Source organism: Pezoporus wallicus, unplaced genomic scaffold, assembly GCF_028554395.1.
Source record: "Pezoporus wallicus isolate ANWC-B61680 ecotype Strahan unplaced genomic scaffold, APGP_CSIRO_Pwel_v1 contig_5767, whole genome shotgun sequence".
In the NCBI taxonomy this organism is placed as follows: domain Eukaryota; kingdom Metazoa; phylum Chordata; class Aves; order Psittaciformes; family Psittacidae; genus Pezoporus; species Pezoporus wallicus.
The window spans coordinates 3,213,891-3,229,493 of NW_026640599.1; the positions used below are offsets into that span (position 1 = coordinate 3,213,891).

At 40.7% G+C, this 15,603-nt stretch overlaps 1 protein-coding gene across 4 annotated transcripts in view; it reads left to right on the forward strand.

Moving 5' to 3' along the window:
• Positions 1-15,603, forward strand: part of SHROOM2 (shroom family member 2) — a 125,715-nt gene that overhangs the window by 85,138 nt on the left and 24,974 nt on the right. For 3 of the 4 annotated variants that reach the window (XM_057419440.1, XM_057419441.1, XM_057419443.1), the window contains 2 exons: positions 74-2,723; positions 4,645-4,748. In XM_057419440.1, coding sequence (XP_057275423.1) covers positions 74-2,723; positions 4,645-4,748 — 2,754 coding nt within the window. The remainder of the gene's footprint in view (positions 1-73; positions 2,724-4,644; positions 4,749-15,603) is intronic. The other variant, XM_057419442.1, reaches the window with a different exon arrangement.

A 15,603-nucleotide genomic window follows, 5' to 3' on the forward strand; every position in this document is an offset into this window, starting at 1 on the left:
CTGTATATTTATAATAATGTTGTGGCATTTTTTGACTGGCATATTTAAGCTGAGGCTTTTTGTTTGTTTCCAGCCATAGTTGTTCTTCTCATGACCTGTCAAACTCGTGGGATCAGTCAAGTCTTCATCGTACTTCTGACCAGTTCAGCTCTTTGGGAAGTATGGACAGCTGGGACCACACTCCACAAGTAGCCCAGTATGGAAGACTTTCTTCTGCAAGGTCTAATAGTAGCATTGATCGTCTAGGGAGCCAAAGTAAGCGGGATTCAGCCTATGGGTCTTTCTCCACAAGTTCTAGCACCCCTGACCACACTCTGTCCAGCACAGACACTTCTTCGACAGAGAACATGCTATACAAAGTGGGCCACTGGGAGACTTCTAAGCATGGAAGCAAGTCAGGCCAGTTCTTGAATGACAGCAGTGGAATAGAGGAAAAACCCGGGTATTTGCCAGCTCCCATCCAGTATGAGAACAATAAAAGTCCTAGAATAGAGGAGCACCCCGATGCCAAGCTCAGCAGCTCTGGGAGATCCAGTTTTGGACCTGTGTGGTATGTTCCTGATAAGAACAAGTCTTCATCTCCTCCCCCACCACCTCCACCACTTCGTAGTGACAGCTTTGCTGCTACCAAAGGCCATGAGAAAGCCCATGGCCCTGTGTACTCAGAGGGTGCCAGCATGCAGCACTTCACAGCCCTGAACCGGTCTCAGCCCAGGAATGACTGGAGCTTGGAAACTGTGGAGCATCAGTGGCGGCCCTCCAGGGCATGTGACAGGAGGGTCAGCAGCTCAAATTATAAATCTGATCTCAGTACAGAGCACACTTTTTGTTCAGCTGGTGAAAGGTACAACAGTAATGCAGGAACTGTGAACAAACTGCAGTCATCCTTGTCCAGCACTGATGTTCGGTTTGCACAGCCTATTTACAGTTACCACCACCAGCACCAGTACAGTGATGAAAGCACTTTTTTTCACAATGCAAGAATCTTAGCTGCACCTAAAGATCAGCAACATTATCTGTCCTATAGTGGCACTCAAGAGTCACCTACAGATCATTTTCATGGCTACAGTCCAAACCAAGCGGGACTCCCCAACACTTCCTCTTCTTTGAACAGTGCTGCTGAACAGAAGGTGGACAACACTGGACAGAGTCGCTATTACTGTGTGACAGTAAAACAGCCTGCTCAGGGAAGCTCTAAGCCACTACAACTCAAGGATGAGAGCTGGAAACCTGGAGTGGGGACTGATCCACCTCTCGGATCTCAAGAAAATCTTGCAGTTGTCACAGTGGTCCAAAAACCAAAATACTATCTACCTCAACAGTCTGTTGAATCTTCACTGAAAGGGTGTGAGAACAGCAGTCATCACCCTTTCGACGGGGATGCTAGGTGTGCTATAGTAGAAGAAGCTAGAAAACCCAATCACAGTGAAAAGTCTGTACAAAAGAAAAACTTTGAGAGCAGCTCTGAGGAAAATGAAACCAGGTATGGTCAACAGGACTATGTAAAGGGCTGTGTCCTTACCACCGAAAAAAGATCTGCTCAGAAAGATTTTAGGTGGGGGAAAGATGAGAGTAGCAAGATTTCTCCTCAGAAGACCCCAATGTTGCACTCCTTAACTCAGGAAGGGAAAAAGCAATCTAACAACAGCTCAGAAGTGGTAACAGAACGACAGGCCCCATTTGACACTCACTTGTCTAAACAGGCACGAAGAAGTGATCGTTTTGCAACAACCCTGAGAAATGAGATCCAAATGAGAAGAGCAACGCTGCAGAAAAGTAGAAGCACTGCTACGTTAGTAGGGTCATCTGAAACGGAGGAGTGCAGTGAGACCTGGAAGCCAGATTCAGCAGAAAATGTCACTGTCTCCCCAGACACTAACTTTACCACCACCTACAAAGATCACCTCAAGGAGGCCCAGGCCAGAGTTCTGAGGGCAACGTCCTTCAAACGGCGGGACTTGGAGCCCAGCCCCACTGAACATCTCCCCAGGTCACCCGAGCGGAAAACTGATAGTTACAACTGTTCATTATTGGCTTTGGTTTCTGAAGATGTGTCTGGATTCCTCGAGGCTACACAAGCTAAACCGAACCCCACAGGGAGTGGCACTCATCACGTTTCTCGCATCGGAGCCAGGAAGAGGTTTACAACAGAGCAAAAAATGAAGTCTTACTCTGAACCGGAGAAGATGAATGAGGTGGGAGTGACAGAGGATGAGTGCCGTGCTCACTGCTGTCCAAATCCATCTGAAGAAGCCCTGGGCTCGTTTGCAGACAGGTGGAAATTTTTTGAAGAAACAAGTAAGCCTGCACAAAGGAGACCACCACAGAAACCAGCTCCCTCCAGTCTAGCTGAGGGACAGCCTGAGAGGCCAGATAGGAAAGTTCACAGTGGACAGGAAGGAGAGGAGTCCTGGTATGAGAGAAGAGGTCGGGCAGCCTCTCTTGGACTAGAAGCTGTACATGCTGCAAAAGATAACGTCCACCATAGTAGCAGCAGTAAGGCTGCTGATAGGATTGTGAAATCTGAGCAGCCACAGCGCCTGGGAACCTTTGCAGAGTATGAGGCGTCATGGAAGGAGCAGCGGAAGCCGATAGAGCCACGGAACTCAGGGAGGTACCGTTCAGCCGATAATATTCTTGATGCAGGCCACGAACAACATGAGAAAGCACAGTACACCCATGAGAGGTCTAGGTCATCTCCTTCTGCTGATTTCTACAAACAGGTACAAGTGTTTTTTGCTTTTATCCTTTCAGTTGCCCAGGTGGGGGGACAGGAGAGTGGTGGAAGGGGATTTTTATGAAGGTTTCCATTTTAGGAACACAATGTAGTATGGTGTTTGCCTTTTGTCAGTAAGAGAATGGTTGTTATAGGTGGCTCCCATAAGTAAAATGAAGATGATCAAAGTTTGCATTGCACAGGAATTAAGTGTAGCAAAGAACAGTTGAATAAAGTAATCTCTTGTGTGTTGTAGCCAAATATTGATTTGATAATATCCTCTTTTTACAGTAAAGGTACAGGAGGATCAAAGCAATCTTCACCCATAGTTTTCTTCATTGGTGTGGGTGCCTTCCCCATTTAAGGCTTTCTGTTCTCTGAAATTATGAATAAAAATATTCCAAGGGTAAATAATGCCTACTTTTGCCCAGTCTTGTTAATGGTCTCATCGTTTTCCATGGATTTCCTCTTTTCTTATAAACTGGCTTGATGCAAAAGCTACATAGGACAAAACTTCTGCCTGATAAAAGTTAAGAGATAAAAAACATGCCTGTTAAAGCTACACTTCAGCAACAAATGAAACTGCTTAGTGTTTTATGGCAGTTTGCTTGATTTAAGATGTATAAATTTATACCTTAGAGAGATGCCCGATGTCTGTTCAACTTGCATGTAAATACTAAGTTAATTTTTAACTGAGCAGGGCCAGAGGATGGTTGGCAGGTGGCAGGGGAAGTAAACAGAGAAACCAAGTCTCTTAAGTTCTCTGTTTAAAAGATGTTGTTCAAGCTGCTCCAAGATTGCCTCATTGTATAAGGAGTCATAGTATCTTCAACCTGTGCTGAACGTCACCTTATGCAAGAAAAGAACTGAGGCAATGCAGTTGCATGTTACTTTTTCCTCTCTTGGTAATAACATTGCATGCATACATACATGCACACACATCCACATGGCACCTGTATGTGTGTGTAGACCAGGATTAGAATAAGAATAGCTCAAAAAGAAACATATGCGTTGATCTCTAAAAGTGGTGGATTCTTTTTCTTCTATTTTTTTGTGCGTCGTTAAGTTTGGCAAATTATTTTTGAACTCCTACTTGCAGACTTAACTATGGGAGTAATTTATTAGGGTAGAGATTCCAAGCACTGGAAATACTCATATGGAAGTTATTTTGAAAATTAAATTAACTAAATTATTTAATAATTGCCTACCCAGCAGAAAAATCATCATATCATCTATTCCATGTATGCATTTCTGGTTTATTAGTCAGTGCCTTCAACTTCAGTATAGGCCTCCCGGGGCAAAAAGCAGACACCTGCTTAGGCACCTGGAAAATATGGTGATAAGCGCATTGAAGATGCTTACAACATACTCAAGTAAGTAAAGATGTTTTCTCATGTGATTCAGATGATTCCAGTGCTAATGTGCAATTAAGTTTCCTGTAGGTTCAGTGTTTGTAATGGAAAGCTGTGCTTTGGGTGTGGTTGTTTGAAGATAGTGAGATAATAAAACCCTGGAATGGGGATGTTGTGTGTTTTGCTGAGAAACTGAAGTATGTGCTCAGGGATTCAAAAGCTGGTGCCTACGTGCATCTTCTAAAATGGGAGCAGCTCTCCTCTAACTTCTTTGCCACATTTTTTTTGTCTTTGCCAAGTGAAAGTTGCAAACGCTGATATAAATGTTAAGCTCTTCTATAGATCAACAAAGTAGAGCAGTAAGTTGAGCACAGCCGGGTCAGTAGTGCTGTGCAAGAGGTCACATAGCATACTGTACCACTTAAAACCAAACAAGCTTAAGACATACTGTGCTGTTGACTTCATGTATATTCAAACAGAGCAAACCCACAAATAAGAGGTTCCATAATCACAGATTTTTTGGGAGTCTGAAACATGATGACTTGGTGTCTTACGTCTGCTGTAAACCACTTTTAGGAAGTCTCAGTTGAAGTAAGGAGGCAAGGAGAGGATTTAAAGGAAGATGGGGACCGTATTTTCTCTAAAGTTAACAATCTGGATGAAAGGAGCTGCACCGTAAGGTAAGTATTTCTTAATTTCTTGCTTTAAGAGATTCCTTATGATAACTCTGATCTGATCTTTTCCTGACCAAGACTGGACGTTTTGCTGATGATTTCAGAGTTTTCGCAGTGCGGTTTTCCCTTGTTTCCCTCCTTTTCCCCACATATTTCAACCTGCATGATAGAATTATTGTTAGGACTGAAATGTTCAGGGAGTCTAGGGTAAGCTTGAAGAAATTCTTAAGTGTTGAGTGTATTACAGTTTGTTCAGAGCCAGATGATTCTTATTTGTGTGCATGAAATGATTCAGGTATTTTTCGTATTTATCAGTTACAGGTTTTTGGTGGAGGGGGGTAGGCAAGGTTGAGGGAATGCTTGAGGTTTCCCAAAAGAGTTTTCCAGTATTATCCTTGGCAAAGACAGCATGCTACTGGAACACAGTAGTGCTGTAAATTGGACTTTTCTCTACTTTTGCCTTTACCGAATGCAGTACGTGAACAGAAGCCACCAAAAGTTATTTTCAGGTTTCATAAACTCCGCTTTTCTTTGTTAATTTGTGTTTTAATGAAACTATACAATATTTTCAAACCCTTTTCAAATGTACGACTGTATACACAATGCAGTTAAAGTCTTTAAATGTGTTACATGCAGGGGGGTATCCCCCTCCTCCTTCTGGACCACTGTTTGCAGGAGAGGTTGTAATGTAAGCAGTGATTTCAGTGATTGCTGATACTGCAGCTGCTGAAGTGGTGTGTGGCAGCTGAGCTGAGATTGTGCACACACTGCTATCACCAGGCTTGACAGCTCTGGGTTTCCTAGCAGAAGAAACACATGTATAGGAAAAATAACTTCTATGGGCTTTCCTCAGCTCTGGAAGTGGTATTAATCTCTCAAGGGGAGAGAAAATGATGAACTCTAGCATATGTGTACTCTAGTCATAACTGTAAAAGCTTGTCAAAAATTAGTATTTATTTGTGGTTTTCTCTGTTTGTATTTTGCATTGCTTATGGCCCCGCTGAAGAGGTCATCTGCTGTTTTTCTAATTCCTTGTGGCCCTTTGTACTTACCATAGTGATTTCAAAATGAATAGCCTATGAGAGTGTCAACCTGTGTGCGCATGTGCATGGAGGGGAGATTGGGCTGGAGGGGAGGGAGAGGGGGAGGCAGCAGTGCAATCAGCTGGGAGCAGATGAGCTTCTGTAGGCAGACAGCATCTCTGGACAAGTAAAACGATTTCCATCCAGCAGTGTTGAACCCTAATCACAAAAGAGTGTGACTGATACTCCTATGCCAGCATTTTAGCAGTGTTTGTGCAGCACAATTCTCGCTTTATAATCAGGGAATCCACAAAAATCCCATGACTGGGCACCAGCTGCAGTAACTTCTGTTTTTTTAAGCCAAAGCCTATTTTGACATACTATTTCAGAGTATTTGGCCATTTCACTGTGTTACAGAAGGTTTTGTTAAATGGTCACTTTTGCAATCTTTCCCTCAGCATTTGTGTCATGCAGAGGACTTGTATGTCTTCTGTATTCAAAAAAAATAAATAAACAAATGCTCTCATTTGGGCATTTAATTCCTGTGTTGTGGACATGCATGATGATGCATAGCTGTCCTCTGGGAAAGAATATGTATTTCCATGTGCTCTTTTTTTAACAAGGCATTCTTGTGCACAAAAGGAACTTGGACACATCATGACATGAAATGATTTTACTATTTTTGAGCTGCCCTATAGGCATTTAGTTCCCCTACTTTTAAAAACTAGCACTCTGCAAATGGCTAGCAGATCTCCCTAATCCATGGTATATTCTTGAACATTAATATTAACCAAAACTTGTGTTCATATTTAAAACTTCTTTGAAAACTTGGGTTTGGATTATACTGCTGATGGCCCTTATTTTGTGCTGCTGAGGCCTGTCTTCTGCAGTTGCTTTTGTGCTACCAAAGGCACCGTGGCTGTGCTGGTCACAGGAGCTGCCCATCAGCATTTATGTGGGCTAGATGTGCGGGGACTCAAGCTGAGGGCCAGCTGTGGCATCCGTGGGTGCCTTCGTTAGGTTAGAGACTGTCCCAACAATACAAGGTGCCTGTGGCCTCCTTCCCCTCCTGTTGTTTGGGAAAAAAAAATTAAAAAATAAACAAAAAAATTAATAATTTGGCTTTTAAATAAGCCTTGAATGTTTCCCATCACAGCTTCCCTCTTTATTTTCAGGTGAAATATAAGGTCTTTTTAATGCCATGAATCTAGAATGAAAAAGGGTTGGATTATTGTAACATCAAATGGTTAAAAAAAGAAAGTGCAGGCTAAGCAATTTTTTTCTCCTAGGCTTTTTGCTGCTGGCTCATTTTGCTACAGTATTTTTTTGGTGCTGCTCTTTTTTTAGCACACAGTTGTAAAAGCTAAATTAACATTTCTTCTAAAAGTTGGAGATCTTTTAAGCTGATGAGGATAGTTTGTGAACTCCTTTCATCTATGGGCTGTATTTTTCCCATCTGAGGTTACTGAATGCTTCCAGTGAATTTAGGTTCGTTCAGCTCCCTTTTTAGCAAAGCTACATGTTCTTCTGAACTACAATATTTAATAGCTTGGAGTATTCTTTTTATAGGAAGGAAAAGTAGTGGTCCATAGTAGCCATTATCATCTCTCATGCAAGAACCAAACCACTCTTGTTACAAACTTACAGGCATGCAAGCAGTCATCTAAGATGAGCTGATATTTTTACACTGAGGCTTGATGCGATTCTAAGTATGTTCTTAACTTTAGGTCTGCTTAAAGGCGTTGCACAAGTCTAATGATCTGTAAAACAAAAATTGATTCTCTTATTTTAGTGATGCTACTCCTTCTGTTTCAGATTAGCTACTAACACTTAGATTTTCACAGATGCAAGGTCTATCCTTTAAATGCGCCTGTCTCTGTATTTGTCAAATAGCATATGCCGGTTATATAATTAACTTCCCTATAGAAGTCTCCACAATTTCTAAACCAGCATAGCCGTTCAGAAGGTTGAAGATGGAAATGTATGCTCCAACCTGCAGTCTGTGTGGCTTCCTGCTGGATGACACAGCACACGTAAACATCAATCTGTATCAAAAGAATAGTGCTCTGTGATCTAATTCTTGAGAGTGCCATCTATTAGAGATGTTCACAGCCATTGCTTTTATTTACTTTCTAAGAACATTTGACTTGTGCCTCTATTAATTTGCTTCTGCAATGTCTATGAAAATTACATAACTTCAAAACGTGAAAAAGGATTTATGAGATCACAAGTCACAGAAGACCTTTCAACATTTAATAGGTGTCAAGTACATGTGCACGTCAAGTATAGAACCACAGCATGACTCGACTCTAAACACTGTAAGATGTTTCATTTAGTTCTTCCATGCCTTAGTAGTTGTTCCTGTCTGAGCTGTTGAGGACAAAGGAACAGCCTTTGCCATACAAAACCAAAGTAAAAACCATTACTTGATGCCTAAGTTGACCTAAATGCCCAAGTTCAATGTTCTAAAAAAATCTCTGACAAGCCAGAAACAGGAGCTTATAGAGAGGTTTTCAAGTTCAAGGAAACTGATTTTTTTGAATGTGTGATACTCCATTTGTATATGTGTTTACATATCTCAAATATATATGGATGTCTGTGCATATATGTATACACGTATAAAACATACATGCATATTTTGGTAGTCATTTCTCTGAGCTTGTTTTGGTTTGTGACCGTTATAGGGGTTGGGGCTATATGTCTATAAGGGCTAGCTAGCAGAGTGGAAAAAACCCACATTACACATCTGAAGTAATGAGTTTCTCATGTAATCTCATGCTGACAGTGATAAATGGTGTAAAATATATACTGGAAGTTAGATTAGACTTTGGAAATATTCTTAAGAATTACCTATTTTTTTTTATAACTTAAGTAGTTTTAAGTTATACAGAGATGATATGTGCATAGAATGGTGTGTGAAATCCAACTTTTCCTTCTCGCATAGCAGTAATTTCAGTTATACATCATTGTATATGTTGCTGAGATATAGGAATAGCTGTCCTGAGGATTACTTTGCATTTATTAAATCCAAATTTCATCTGTTGTCTTATGGCCATTTGCTCAATGGTAAGAAATCTTTGGCTTGTGTTTTTATAACTCAGTATAATTTCCTCAGAGCAGCAACTGTTGCCACCTTCTTTTTCACCCTGTTGTAAATCATTTAGAGCTAATCAGTTCTGTTATGTGGTGTTGTGAGGACTTTGTTCCATAACAGTCACATTTTTAAAAGGCTTTGGTGCAGGTTTTTTTGTTTTTTTTTTTTTTTAAATTTTAGAATCTTCTAAAAATCAAAAAGTCTGTGTTGTCCACATGTGTAGTGAGTATATTCTCAGTGTCTTTCTGAGAATAGTAATGCATCCAAGACACATCTTTTCTGCAAAAGCCCAAATGACCATTTGTCATTTTAACAGGCTGGTTAATGCAGCTGCTGAATCTCTTCATACAATTTGTACCTCTTGGCTTAATTTAGATGTTAACTTCATGTTTCTGAAGTTCTTCGTATTCATAATGAGTATTTTGGTTTACTTTTTCTCTCTTATTCTCTGTTTTCAACACCCTCGTGCCTTCCCTTCCCAAACACTGCATGTGTCACTTTGCTCAAGCAGTTGCCCAGGTATCAGAGGAATGTGTGGTTGTGCATCACAGATACTATTTCAGCAACTTCTTGTGGGAGTTTCAGGTGATTATCATGTAGTCCCAGGTAACTCAAGACTACCCAGTAAATGGGGGACAACATCTGACAATAATTCCTACATAGGCTCTTCTTTGCTAATGGAGATGTGGAGGGGAGTACATGTCAGTTTTCTTCTGTGACCTTGTTTTCTTTGTGTTTTTATTACTGTTCTTTGGGCTCTATAATCTGTCTGGCAGATACGTGTGTTTGAAAAAGCAACTCTTTTTTTTTTATTTAACATTTTTTGTTCCAACACCTTTAGAGATGTGTACCTTTTTGTTTTGTTGGGGTTTTTTGTTGGTTGGTTGGTTGGTTTGGGGTTTTTTCTCTTTTTTTCTCTTTCTTTTTTTTTTTGTTTTTTGTTTTAATCTTACTGTATTTAGGCATTGTTTTGCTTGAGTAGTTCTGAATTTTCTTCATTTAGGTATGACTTTCATTCCCTGGTGGATGTCCTTGTAATTACTGTTTAATCCAGCCTTCGGAGGGGACAGAAAAAGGGGAAGAAAAAAGGGTTGTCTGGGGTTTTTGGTAGGTGTTACGCATTTTCTCTGAGTTTCATATGTTGTATCTTTTGTCTCGTGTTATCTCTTAGCATTACACCATCTGGCATGTTCCTTTTAAAAATATTCCCCTCTTGTTTCTAAATGCCCTTTTCAAAATTAAATATCACAGTGTGGATTCCTGATATTTCAGGAAAGATTAGTCTAAATACATATGGCCACTGGCACAGGGTAGCTCTTCAAGTGGTCAAGTTTTGAACCAAATTCTTCTCATGCCTCAGGATCAAGGCAGGAGTTGCATGATAAATTGTCCCACTTGTAGTCTTTTTCTTCCTTCTGTTGTCTGCTTTAAAACTACCAGGCTGCTTGAGCTGAGAGGTGAGCTGCATGGTTCTTCAAGAGCATCCCAAATGCATTATTTTGGGATCTAGGATTGGTTGTGGCTACACGAGAGTGCTAAACCTTGCAGGCATTTACATTGCCTTCTCATTCCTCATTCTCCTAGGGTGCTCAGCCCAGCAGATGTCAGGTGTGTGTCCTACAGGTCAGTAGGATGCTCTGCTCTGGCTCACCAGCAGCTGCTGGATCTCATTAAATGGGTGCTAGACTGTCTCCAAAGCCTGTGCTTGGTTTACAGTATGCTACAGTAATGCAGCCCTGTTTCTCCCCTGTCCAATTTGCTCATTTCCCACACCCTTGAAAGTGGCTTCTGCATCTACCTTTGTTAGGTCAATTTTGAATCCCTCTTTCTAACTCCTCCTCACATATCTAGTTTTCTACGTCCAGCTTCTTAACTGAGTGAAGTTCTTTTTGCTTAATTTCGGCTTACACATCTGTTCTCCCCTGTGCATGCGGTGACAGACAGGAGTATGTGAGAACACTGTGGTCTGATAAAAGGAAGTGTTGGAGGGTAGTTTCTTCTAATGGAATGTTTCCTCCCCTGCTCCCAAATGAGTTACTAAGTGTGAAGAGCTGAGAGAAGTCCAAGAGGTAATTCTGAAGGTACTGAAATAGGGGGTGAGCAAAAGAAACACACAAAAAAGTTTGTGGAAAGAGAAACAGAGATAATTTTTATAGGCATTAATCAGTTTTTGAGTTCTGGTTTTACGGGTTTCCCTGGAAAGAGGATTAGAATGAAAACAACCTAGAGACTTAAGTTTTTGTTGGATCACTTGAAATCCAGCTATCTTCTTGTGGCTATTTTAATAACAGTTGAGTAGGAAGATGAGCCGTAATGTAAGATCTAGTCTCCAGTGGTTACACTCATAAAAGTATCATATGATGATGTATTGTAGATTTTATTTTCCCCTAAGTTACTTGATGAAAAGCATCTTTGGAAATAGGTGACTGATTTGTCTCCTCAGTGCAGCAGCAATTCATGTATTTCTTACATATGGAGTGGCTTTATGGTGTTCTGGTACTAAAAGCTAGCCTGTGATATGTTTGCCTTCTGCTGTGAGCCCTTAGGCAACATGGATTATGTCACAGAGGGGACTCTTCATGCCAGTAAATTTGAGTAAAGTTTTGTGATAAAAAGTAACATCACAGCTATAACTTCCATTCCTCTATGTGGGCCAGTCACACTTAATGTTCCATTATGTAAACGGATAAGTTTTCTTGAAGTCATTTACTCTTGTATCTTGACATCAAGTAGACAGCTTTGGTAGGTATAAAACTTCTAGGCGAGAAGAATTTTAGAGGGGGTTATTAACTGGGTATCAGTGCTGTATGTCATTTTGTGTGCAGTTTAACATTGTCTCTTAAAGTGGTTATCTTTTAAAATGATCTTTTAATACATATTAGAGCCTCATTCACAGTTTATCTATTAAGCCCTTAATGTGTTCTTGTAGAAGAACTGAAAGGAGCTTGAGCTTTGCTCTGGTGAAGGCCATGATGCCTTTGGTTTCTAAAGCTGGAGTGTGGGGGTGGCAATTTGCACATGCACCATGAAGCATTTAGTTCTTCCCTTGCAGAATCTCCTGCAAGAGAGAGCGCCTGTGCACACAGCACATGCAAAAAAATTCAAGCTGGAGGGCTGTTGATGAAGACTCTAACATTAAAGACTTGGTTATTTGAATGCTGCTCAGAAAGGAGCCTAGTAACACACTGATCTTTTTTGATCATTTTAAATATTTAAAACTTGCAGAGCTGTCATTTCTGAAATGTGGATCATGATTTTCACAAACAGAAAAAAAAAACCCACCTTAAAAAATTAAAGGACTTTTTAAATTTTTTTTTTTTTTAATAACCAAATCCAGGGGCTGGGGGTGGGAGAAGGGAAAAGCTTTGAAGTCTCTGAGATCTTTTCCCTGAGGTCAGAAGTTTCTGATGATGTAACACGCAATACAGACCAAGCCTTCACTTATCAAGGTTAAAGTTGACGGAGCTTGTATGAACTTGTCAATCATAGGAAGCAAGCAAAAACAAGCCAGCTGTTGTGAGGCATGGCTTTGAAAATCCTCTGTGTTACAGTAAATGAGACACAGAGGTTGAGACAGATTCAGTTCTGCAAGGCTTTCAAACTGGCTGGCACATTTGCAAGGATGCAAGGCTCATATAGCTAGTGAATATGGGTAAACAGCTGTAAATCCTGGTAAGATTGTCTTGTCTTTCGTATTAAAGCGTGAGAGAAACAGCTAGAGGCACGTGCCTTAATTACCTTTTTCTGTCAGCTCTGAACAGAAATTTGCAGTATTAATTCATACAGTATTTCTTTTGTTCTCCAGGTCTTTTGAGTACAGGCTGTGTCTTCTGTCACTGTCAGCAGAAGCTACAGTTGCAAATCAGGAACGATGCAATACTTGGTACAGAATTCTATTTTGCTTAGCGTAATCGACTGCTCTGTTCACTGATGGGCTGGGAGAATAGGGGGAAAACGTGTGTTAATTCCAGCTAAGATGCTATGTGTGCCTAAGCTTGCACACACACACGCTGTTTTTAGCGGGTTTTGTTTTCACAGTTGGCATTATGCATGCTGGAATTAGGCGGCAGTGCCTTTCAAAAATACTTGTTTTCTGGAGCGAGGGCTGCAGTGCTGTTGTTGTGGCTCGGGGTGCCAGGCTCAGGGTTCCTCTGGGCTAGGGGTGGTGCGAGAGCTTTTCATCTTGTTATTTTCCTGGCAAGCCTGGGAGTGCAGGCTCATACGGAGACCTTTACAACAGCAGCAGGAGATACTAGCTGGGAGTGTAAGAGAATTGGATGTGACTGTTGGAAGCAAGCGGTGAGTGTGGCTCTGGGTGAAAAGATGGCTATTGAAATGTGTGCACATGCATGCTAATTAATTTAAATAACTGCCTTAGGACCTTTTTTCTTTTCCTTTAGAGATGAGCTACATGTTCATTTTGTTGCCTGCCTGAGAAACCCAGGTGACCTAGCTATTATTTACAAAGTGTTTCATTTTATAGCTTCTGTTGTGTTACGAATTTGTTCAGCTGCAAGCAGCTGATTTCAGTAGTAACAGCAACAAGAAAATAGCAATAGCATAAAAGAAAAAAAAAAGGTGAAGATGTAAAAAAAATAAATCAAAGGAGTGGCAACTGGAATGTAGGGGATTTTTTTTAGTGAATTGACAAAACAATCATTTTTCTTTGAGCTTTTTAAAATGTGACTGTGATTTCCTTGTTAGCAGTGTTGGAAAGTGTTGTCTTTTGTCTCTGCAGTGGTTGCCATTTGTGTAATATGATGGCTCTTGTTATACTGCTGGGATATTCTGATGATTGAATTCAGTGTGTAAGTACTGAACATGTTAACTGGTTGACTTCAGTGAGCAAAAGTCGTTTTAATTCCATGCAGGCAGTCAGTCCCCTGTGTGCTAGGACAGGCATGCCGTAGATAAAGCAAGAAAGAATACAGGCAGAAAAATTGTCTTTTATCATTGATTTTTGATGTGCAGCAAAATGGAGGAGGGGCTTTTATTTTCTGAACTAAGGAAAGAAAAACATCCCTCCCTCTGCCTTTTCCCACAAAATTCTCCCCTTCTGCATAAAGGCCCCTATGCTGTTACAAGAAATTTAATTTTAATCAGATTTGATTTTTACTGTGGGCATATGCATTGTGCTGTTACCCTTGACTGATTGGCCTACATTTCATCCATCAGCATGTCTTTGCTGCAGAATTCGAGTGGGTCAGTTGAATTTATTTCTGATGTTCATGGGGAGGGAGGTAACATTTTTAGAAAGAGGAAAACTGTGACACTAAACCCCATTGCTGTGTATTTTGCCATGCAAGCAGGACAAGAGAGATTCTGGTGGGATCAACGGACTCCCGAGTAGTGTCTGTTATCATACATGTGATAAAGCCAGGTGATAATGCAAAGGTTGTTAAGCTAAACTGACATTTTGCTATGGGTGCAACCACTAAGCTGTATTTAGTGTGATTCATTAAACAGATAGCCGCCATCAAGGCACAGATAATGTTAACAGGCATTCAGAGACAGAATTGGAAAGCCAAGACTCCATCATGATGAATGGGTTGTAGTGTAACCTTGATGTGCCATGGGGTATACTTCACAAAATACCTTGCTGGGTTTGTACCTTTGGTTGTATTCTGAAGTGTATCAGTGCATCTTTTTGGTTTTGTTTTTTTTTTTGTTTTTTTTTAGAGAGAGGGAGAGCATTCTCTCATCATTCAGCATTCATTATTGTTTTCATCCTGACACATGCTTTGGTTTTAGGACTATTTGCTTCATTTCAGTAGGGCATCTGGGATACTAGTTGCCATTATCTGTCTTTTCAGATCAAGTCAGGGAACAGCCCTACTTCTTTGTAGTGATTTATGTGCTGTGCCTCTTCCTTGAGTGACCATTACAGTACAGCCATCATGATGATTAAGTGATCTGAGTTTTTTGAGGGTCCTTTGTTCTACGCATTTGTCTTTAAAGATTTCAGAGTGGCTTTGTAGTCCAAGTTTTCGTCTTGTTATCTTTGGAATATGCTTCATGTGTCACTATGTGGTGGATAGTGTGTGCTGTGCTGATTTAGTAGTGATAACGGTGCTCATCAGAAAAATGGACCACTGTTAATATAATTGCACTTGTATTGGATGGCCACACTGTGGTGTTCTGGTGTCAGTGTCTCCTTGGCATTGCAATAGGAAGACCAATTTGAGGGTTTCAGAACATTTGAGGTGCTGGAGCCTCTGAAAGAAAAAGCATAATGGGGTTCAGGTGAGGATTCAGATACATGCAGACATCTTACATCAGGTAACTGAAGTGCTGGCTGAAGTTATAATCCATAGAGATCTTGGACTCGATTCAGTTGGCTAGATACAAGTGCCTAGTGAGACCTGAGACATCCCAGCGTATCCCACTTGGCTTCCAGCTGCCACCTTTTAGGGGAGCTGATGCTTTTGAATCTTTAAAGGTTTCAAAATGGTAGAACACACCCATGTCTGGGAAACTAAATTAATCACCTAGACAGTGAAACCAGTGTACGATTTGCTTGTAGAGACTAATTTTGAGTGAGCTGAATCTGTTAGATTACACTGACAGTATCAACATGGATTAAAATGCATATTAGAACTCAAACAACTTTTTCCTAAATTTTGAACAGTTCTGCCATATGCATCCCATTCCACCTCTGTAGCATCCTGTTGTGGTCTCAAGCAGAACCATGCTGGGTAGAAGAAACTACTTTTTATTTGCAGACTGTTGAAGAAGTGCTTTTGGA